This window comes from Carica papaya, chromosome 2, assembly GCF_054855325.1.
Source record: "Carica papaya isolate Zhongbai chromosome 2, ASM5485532v1, whole genome shotgun sequence".
NCBI classification, from domain to species: domain Eukaryota; kingdom Viridiplantae; phylum Streptophyta; class Magnoliopsida; order Brassicales; family Caricaceae; genus Carica; species Carica papaya.
This window is the reverse complement of record NC_142310.1, coordinates 11811175-11820368: the sequence shown is the minus strand read 5'-3', so window position 1 is coordinate 11820368 and position 9194 is coordinate 11811175. Positions and strand designations below refer to the sequence as shown.

Below are 9194 nucleotides of genomic sequence, written 5' to 3'. Positions count from 1 at the left end.
GTTATTGGCAATTAAGGAAAAAAATTTCCAAAAGGTTATTGGCAATTAAGGAAATAAATTTCCAAAAATTACTGTAAAGTAAGAGTGAGAGTGATGTTAAAGTATTTCATAAGATAAAATTATTTTATAAAATTAATAAAGAACATTAAAATAATAAACAGTTTTACAACATTAAAATATTATTATTTAAATAATATTAAAAAATTTTCTAGCAATTTACATTATTTTAAAATACTTATTTAAATTTCTCTAATTAATTTTTTCAATGTAATTATTAATTTTAAATTATTATCAATCAATTTTAAAATTATAATTATTTAAATAGTTCATAATAAGTTGAAATTATTAATAAAGATTAATATTATTTTTAATTTAAAATATTGAATGAATGAATCAATAAAATATAAAATTAGTATATATATATATTTAATAAAAAATTAATTATTTAACTTTTGAAAATCATCTATTTTTAATTTCTGATTTTATTTTAATATTAAATTTTTTAGTTTTTGAAAAAAACAAATACGAAGAAAAATCTGGCAAAACAAAACATTACATCCACTAATTCCTAATATTTTTATTATTTTAGATTTTTCAGTTTACACCTACCATCTACCAGCTGGCTGCTATCCTATGTGTTCATGTTCGTTTTAAGTCCTTACTCACCCTCACCATACAGTTTCCCTTCTTCCCTTCTGCTTCAACCTCAGAAATCTTCCTGCTTTAACTTCTCCCATTCACAGTCTCTGTTTTTGAGTTGCAATACTCTTTACAATCTGCATCTCGGACAACTGAAAAGGAAACGAGAAAAAAGAAGCGAAAATGGCGATGAATATGAGCTATGCCTGCTTATCTGTCTTCACTGAATTCCAAAGACGGAATCTGAGAGTAAGAGCAGTTGCTTCCGGAGATTTTGCTGCTTTGAGAGCCGAGGAAGAGAAAGTGAAATTAGGCGGTTCTGATCTCAAGGTGAGCAGACTTGGAATTGGAGCTTGGTCATGGGGGGACACCAGTTACTGGAATAACTTCGAATGGGATGGTAACCTACCAGTTATTTCCCTTTTGGTGATACATTCATCAGTTCTTGAATTACTCCTTTGATGTTTCAATTATCACGATTCCTTTGGGATTTAGAATAGAAATTGAACATCAATCAGCTTGGGTTACTGCTTTGACTGCTGCAGTTATTCAAATTTTCTTCGTTCTGGCTTCTCTTAATTTGTTCTTCTAAGTCTATTGGTGGTCTAATATGGAGGAAGCGAAGCAAATGATATTTTTTTTTTTTTTGAAAAGAGAAGACTGATTTATTTCTTGATAATTCTGGACTTTAAGAATTTGCTCAACCATGTTTTGCGGTTATTTGGCAGATAAGAAAATGAAGGCTGCTGAGGCTGCTTTTGATACCAGCATTGATAGTGGAATAACATTTTTTGATACCGCTGAAGTTTATGGCTCTAAGGTGAGAGAGCAACAGCTCTTTATTTATTTATTTATTCTTCTTTGCTTCTGAATTTCCTTGAAATTGTTGGCAACTGTTCTTGCAGCTCTCTTTGGGTGCTATAAATTCTGAAACTCTTTTAGGAAGGTACATTCTGTAAGCATTTTGGTTTGCAGTTTCCCTATCTGACTTACTGAACCTAAAATTTAGTTTTATTAATTCTTTTCTCATGTTAATAGTCTTCAATCTAATATATGACCATTGAAGATTTATTAAGAAAAGAAAAGAAAAGAATCCGGAAGTGGAAGTTGCTGTAGCAACAAAGTTTGCGGCATTGCCATGGAGACTAGGACGTCAGAGTGTCCTTGCTGCCCTTAAGGATTCTCTCTCTCGGCTTGGTCTATCTACAGTGGAACTTTATCAACTTCATTGGTCTGTGCTTCATAGGGCTCATGTTTATGCTTAATTAGTTTTAGACCTCTTGGTTCCTAATCAACTTGTTTGATTTGACTTTCAGGCCTGGAGTGTGGGGAAATGAAGGTTTTCATGACTAACATCATTGCTTCTTTGAACAACTGAGTCTATAGTTAGTAGAACTGGAGTGTTGATAAACTCGTTCCGGATGAGATTTAGGAGAAGCTGAGTTAATGAATAGGTTGTTGTTTCAGGATATCTTGATGGTCTTGGAGATGCGGTTGAGCAGGGCCTTGTGAAGGCTATTGGTGTTTCAAACTACAATGGTAATCTCTAAATTTAGCTGCTTGTTATCTTTGGTTCATGCCGATTGAGTTTTCTGTATTTCCTAATTCTGGATAATACGTTGTCATTTTTCTTTGTGTGGTTAGTATACTAGCTTCAATGATATTAACATGCTGTGTTTATTCGTTTTCAGTTATGAAATTGCATTTAGAAATTCATCATATGTAGATGGTTCTTTTCAGAGAAGAGACTTCGTAATGCTTTTGAAAAGCTTAAGAAGAGAGGAATACCTCTAGCTTCAAACCAAGTGAATTATAGTCTCATATACAGGGCACCAGAGCAAAACGGTGTCAAGGCTGCCTGTGATGAGCTTGGAATTACTTTGATAGCATATTCTCCGATTGCTCAAGGTGATGGCTTATGATTTTATGTCTTTTCAGTCCTGTAGATCTCTTTTATTCAATTGCAACTAATCCCAGGATCAACTGAAATAGAATGTGAGAAACATAACGGTTTTACAATATACCTTATCCTCTATCTTTAAACCAAGTTCATTCTCAAAAATGAAATCCTTAGGCAACGAAGTGTTGGGTTTCCATATACTTAGAACCAGAGTTATCAAAAAGATGAAAGGAAGCTTCAAATTTTATGCTTAGAAACCAGATGTCTTTCTCAGCATGTGTGCTAGCTTTGCTGTATTGTAGGGTATGTTCTGGAAAGCTTTTTCTGCTATGTTCTTTCCCCAAATTTTCTAAAAAACAGATTCTTATAGTTATTGTACGTTAATTTCGTGTCCTCTCCAAGTATTCATAGTAAAATTTTGTCTCAACGTAATTGATTTTGCGCATGTTTGTGTACATAAATATAGATTAATCTTTTTTTGTTGACATTGGAAGTGACAAATAGAAAACTGACTGGATCTTCTGCCTATTCCCTATTTGGATGACTTTTAAATGTGTACTTGAACAAAGGTGATCTATAATTAGAAGGAAGTATGTGAATAAATTGATTTATGTAAGATTTTGTAACCTGAATCTAATGACTTAAAACTATGAATTATGCACCTTTGCTTGATAGATGATGTAACGATCCTGAAAATTTTAAAAGGAAATGTATATAAAAATTTTGAGTGCGGAAGCGAAATAAAAGTTTTGATTAATATCCCTTATACAATAATCGAAACGTACTAACAATATGAAAGAATAAGTTAACTAAAGGAAATACTAAAAATGAAATATTATAAGGAAAACTATAAAATATTTAGACATCTACTCGCTGTCTTCCTGCGGAATAGACTTGGGAACCAAGTCCTCCTGATCTGAAATAGTTAAGTAAGAAATTAGTTATACTAGCTCAGTAAAGACGTCACACTATATCACTGTCAGAGAAGTAAAGGTTGGTAAAAAAACAAAAACGACCAATGGAGCACAATTTTTAACAAATTCATTAATCAATAATAAAACCCTTTACTGTCCACTTAGCTCAGTGAGATTTATAAAAATGACCCATAGAAACAATAACATCAAAGATATCATGAATTCATACATACTCTGTAACATAGCACATGTCATACTTTTATATTTCAATCATCAAACAATAATTTTCATCAAACAACAATTTCCCTCTTTTATCAGCCTACCAGTATACATGAGGATCCACATATGGGTCCCCGGTACACGTGAACCATTAACTTTAACAACTTGATTTCAGGGCCGTCCCTATATCCCGTCCGGTATGGGTGCCAAAATAATAAACCTCAATACCTCGTCCTGTATGAGGGTGAAGCGGGCCGTCCACATATCCCGTCCGGTATGAGTGCCAAAACATTTAAAGTCTTCATACCCCACCCGGTATGAGACAATGTTCCCGGTAGGGTTCCCTATGGACCCGGTCCGCCCACCATCTCCTAGGATATCTAGTGAGACTGTTAACTTATCCATTTATCAATTCATATACATTTTTTATTTTTCCTTAGTTTTCTGTTTTTCACATAATTATGAATACTTAAACAAATAATGAGCATCCAATAAGGCAAGCATATCATCGGGTTCACAAAATCAAGCCGTAATGAAGTAAATAGTGATTCATGCATTCAAAACCATAAAATAAATAATTCAGATACTATACTACATTTAAACTGTAAAATAAATCAAACAGGAACTAACAGAGGAATATGTCCGATTCGGGGCTCCATTAGCAACCGTAATAATTATGTATATCTATTTAATTCATAAAATACAGTTTTATCATTTATTAAATTTTAATCCCATCATAGGAAATAGGGTGAGGGGTCCTTACTTGATTCGAAACCGAAAACAGGATTTTCACTGCGCCTATGGGCGATCCCTGCGTTCTCTGAAATTTTTTCTCGGGAACTGAAACGCGCTTACGGTACCTACACATGTCCCAAATAACTCAAAAATCAGACCCAAGGCCTATTCGGCCAATTTCAGAATTCCGGCACGGCACTGCTGCAAGTGGCGACGATCTGCATCGGGTTGGCCGTTTTCGGCCATATTCGGCCCAATTTGCATTGGTTCCTGTGAGAAAATACCCCTAGGGCCCTCAGTGAGCCAAAAAAAACACCGAAAATCGAAACTTACCGGCGGCGGGGCTCTCCGGTGCGGCGGCTCCTCCAGGTAGAGTCGCGATTTGGAGTTTTGCTCCGGTCAACCTGTAGAGGAAGGAACGGTGGTCACAATGGTGGAAAAATTACATCGAACGGGAATCGGGAAGGGCCTCATCGGAGGCAAAAATCGAGAAAACCCGCGGCAGCGCTGCTGGGCTTCGGCGGCATTTTCCGGCCAATTGGCCGGTGTTTTGGCTTCGATTTGGCCACAGGTGGGTTTAAAATCGAATTCTGAGCCAAGGGGAGAATTTTTACCTCGTTTGGCGGACGGAAAGTGCTCCGGTGCGGCGGCGGGTGGCGGCAATCAGTTTTCCGGTGGTTGGGCTATCTTCTCCGGCGAGGGCTCTGGCGGCTAGGGTTAGGGCTTGGGTGTGGATGAGATTATTTATAACCTTCCGTTTTTAATCTGAGTCGTCCATCGCGATTTAATCTGGTCTATCCGATCGCGATTAAATAGGAAATGAATCTGAGCCGTTCATCGCGATGCAATCTGAGCTGTCCGTACGCGATTCAATCTGAGACGTCCGTACGCGTGCAATTTGGACCGTTTGTACGCCCTTTTGATCTGGAGTGTCCGTGCGCGCGGGAAAGGATCTCAGCCGGATCGCGCGAACATGGATCGCCCACGTGGCTCCCTTCCGCTTGGCCTCCCGCGTCAGCGTCTCTGCCACGCGGCGTGTCCTGGTTGGCCGGGGTTGCTGATCGGGCTCCTGACGTGGCACAAGTTTTCTAAATTGCGTTTTGACCCTCGGTTTTCGATTTTTTTTTTCAAAAACACCCCCAGAATCTAAATTTTCACTCATTTTTCCCAAAATTGTTTTCAATTAAATCTCAAAAATAATTTTATCCATTTTTATTATTATTATTATTTTTATTTCTATTTAATTAAATTAAACTAAATTAAAACCATATATTATTACATAATAAATCATTATATTCATCTAAAAATTAAAAAAAAATAAAATAAAATAATATTAATAAAAACATTAATAATTTGGGGTGTTATAGATGATCCAGCCTGCATTGTCCCCGGTAAGTTCTATTTTAATTTAAAAGTTCAGTCTTCTGAATCCTTGATCAAACTATAAGATATAACTCACATCTTTTTTAATGTGAGATTCCATTTAGTTAGAAATTTCAATAGAAAATAAGATATGAATAATAGGATCAAATTAGGAATAACATTGATTCTAAACTATTAATCCTTCAATAATAAAATTGCTTTATAGTTGTAGTGATTTAGCCATTATTAGTTTTTCAGCATTTTCTTTTACTAGCTTCTATGGTTGTTTTTTATTTTAGTTCTGTGAATATTCTCAAATTTTGCAACACGATATTCTTTTCTTTGCAGGTGCCCTTACAGGAAAGTATATGCCAGAAAATCCACCAACTGGCCCACGTGGCAAGATTTACACTCCTGAGTTTCTAACAAAGGTAAAGCCTTTAGAGAGTGAGAAACTGAATACGTTCAACCTCATTTGGTGGCTCAAGTACCTTTCTCTATGCAGCTCCAACCTCTTCTGCGTAGGATAAAGAAAATAGGAGAGAACTACAAAAGAACCGCCACACAGGTATCTTTCTCCTTACACTACCATGTTTCAAGTTTCAGTCAAAATTAGTTCCTGAAGTAGTCTCTCTTAGATTCAGGAAGGTAAATACCAAATCAGTTATGGAAGAAAGTATTGCTAAACTCACTTGTCATGGATTCTTGATACTCTACTCCATTTATTGACACTTTTTCCCTGACATTGTGCTCTATGAAGACATTTTCATGTAGTCAGGCACAAGTCATGTACTGGCAATACACTAGTGTTGTACTGGACTAAGATATATGAGCATCAATTAGTTCCATTATATATCCATTTTTCTTTTCCTTGTAAATTGAAAGGCATAAACTTTTCTTGGGCGTTACGGATATGATTACTCTCTCTTTAGGCAGTTGATCTCTTTTTCTGTGTGCGAGAAGACTGCTCACCGGGTCTGTATTGAAGTAATGGAAAGTGATTCCATTCCAAAAATTTATTTGAATCCCTAATAAGAGCAGGTCTTTGTGCAGTATTTTTCATCAGCTAGGGTAGTTAACATTGACAAGCAAATTATTCTATAACTGCAATAATATGTACTAAGCAGATTTTATCATATCATAAATCTAATAACTATATTACGGCATTGACAAAATAAATCTAAACTGCATATTGTCGACAGTATTTAAAATGTTATCTTCCTCTATGCAGGTAGTACTAAACTGGTTAATAGCCCAAGATAATGTTGTGCCAATTCCAGGAGCCAAAAATGCTGAACAGGCTAAGGAATTTGCTGGTGCTCTTGGGTGGAGACTAACTAATGCAGAAGTCAATGAGCTGCGATCTTTGGCATCAGAGATAAGTCCTGTTATTGGTTTTCCTGTTGAGAACTTGTAAATTTCTACCAAGCAGTTTTAAATTCGCTTCTAAATCTCAACTACAGATGTGAATGCATTAGGCTTCTGAGTATATGTTCTTCCTCATTTTTGTATCTGCAAATCCCATCACTTGTGATGTGAGTATATATCCATGGATGGATGGGTACTTTTTCTGATTCCTCACTTAATAAATAGGAACACAAATTCGTAATTATGGAGAAAGTGAGATATGGGTGAAATTAATTAAATTGTACATTAATTAAGATTTAATAATTGAATGAAAATAAAATAAATTTAGTGCAAACAAATGTGTGAATTTACTAAAAAATAATTATGGGTTCTCATCAGTCATGGATCACTTCTCAACTTGTTGTTTGTCAGAGTATCAGATTTTGGTTCCGAGCTTTTTAGGTTTTCGTTCGTTCTTGCTGTGATGCGGCTTAATGGAGGTTTCGTGCTGTGTACATATATATGCATACATATACATATACACACGTACACACATATTGTATTTCCTTACCTCTTGCCAATTGTGGGTTCGAGCTTCTGTTATGTCATTCTTATAGTGTTTATGCCTAATTTTCAGTTGTTCTGGTGGCTACTGGTTTTGAGCAATCTGGTTTTTCGGAAACTTAGAAATAAGAGACTGATTTGCTCCAAATAAAAAAAAGAAAAAAGTTATTCTGTAATCATATAATTGCTAAATTTAAGGGATAGAATAAAATTAAATTAACCTGATTGTATAACCTCTAAATCGAATTAGTTTATTTTAACACTACTCAAGTTGTTAAAAAAATTTTAGTGAGAATGTGAGTAGCCAATTCATACTATTTCCATCTAACTTCTCAGGCGAACTCTCTTGGAGGTTTCTTCAAGGTGTGATCACCCTACTTTGCAGCTTAACGTCCGCGTGCTTGATCCACCATTAAAATGGGCAACTATGCTGGGTCTTTGGGTTTGAAGGATAAGAATAGGTTTGGACTTTAATAGAATGTGTTGGGCCCCCTTCTTTTCGTTTTTTTTTTTTTAATCTTCTCTTTTTTTTTTATCCTTTTTCTCAAAAAAATCTCATTTATTTTTCTTCTTTTCTTTTCTTGTTTTTTCTTCTTTCCTTTTTTTTTTTTTTATAAATATTTTCTCTCATTTATTTATTTATTAACTCTCATAATAACAACACAAACAATAATAATAATAGTAGTAATAATAATAATAATACTTTCAAATTTAAAAATAAAAATAAAAATTAAGCCAATTAAAATTAGGTATTATAATTTTTTACTTCAGTTTTAATTTTTCGTCAATCAAAATAAGATTATTATTTGTTCATTAATGGTATAATGTACTGGGGATATAAGTGTTATACCCACGATCTAATTATTCGTGTAATATATTGAATACATTATTATTTGATAATTTATTTTAATATATGATACTAGTATTTTATTATCATATTTATTATCTTATCATTTAATTTATGTAATAAAATTCTTAATTAAATTTATATGTTTTACATCAAGATGAATATCTCATTAACTAAATTACATATATAGATGATGCATATGAAGATATGATCATTGAACCGACTCAGTTGAGAATTTCTAATGATTAATATTATCTTAAACTGTCAATAGAATATTCTCTTATTTTGATGATATATAAGAATTTTCTTAAATCTAAGATCATCATGTAATTGAGAAGTCATTTATTATATTTTGATTTTGTACACCTATAGTCATAAAACTGTAGTCGAAAAAATATTACGTGTGATTAAATACTTGTAAAATTAATGATTGATCAAGAAGGAATATGTTAATTTTGATAATAAGTTTAAATTCTATATTGTTATTTATTATAATAACTAAATTAAGACTTTGGACAAAACAGTTGAATAAAGTAAGAAAAGAATTTTTTAGGCAATTTATTAGCCAATTATAATTAATATGAAATATAATTGGTTACCTATTGAGATTTAACAGTTAAACCATATCCTAGTGTTAACCTGGAGTAATATTACATAGTTGTAATAT

The 9194-nt window shown here is 33.8% G+C and overlaps 1 protein-coding gene across 3 annotated transcripts; it reads left to right on the top strand.

Annotated features, from left to right (window-relative positions):
* Positions 1 to 602: 602 nt before the first annotated feature.
* LOC110815598 (putative oxidoreductase At1g06690, chloroplastic) lies at positions 603 to 7381 on the top strand. 3 transcript variants are annotated; one of them, XM_022043436.2, is made up of 10 exons: positions 603 to 1039; positions 1368 to 1459; positions 1545 to 1594; positions 1706 to 1870; positions 1956 to 1978; positions 2107 to 2178; positions 2380 to 2547; positions 6118 to 6200; positions 6275 to 6337; positions 7001 to 7381. In XM_022043436.2, exons 1-10 carry the CDS (start codon positions 823 to 825, stop codon positions 7184 to 7186), a joined length of 1119 nt encoding a protein of 372 aa, XP_021899128.1. In that variant the 5' UTR covers positions 603 to 822; the 3' UTR covers positions 7187 to 7381. The 3 variants fall into 3 exon arrangements, with proteins under 3 accessions (XP_021899128.1, XP_021899129.1, XP_088069461.1); XM_022043437.2 differs by having other exon boundaries at positions 604 to 1039; positions 1545 to 1585; XM_088213335.1 differs by having other exon boundaries at positions 829 to 969.
* Positions 7382 to 9194: the final 1813 nt, after the last annotated feature.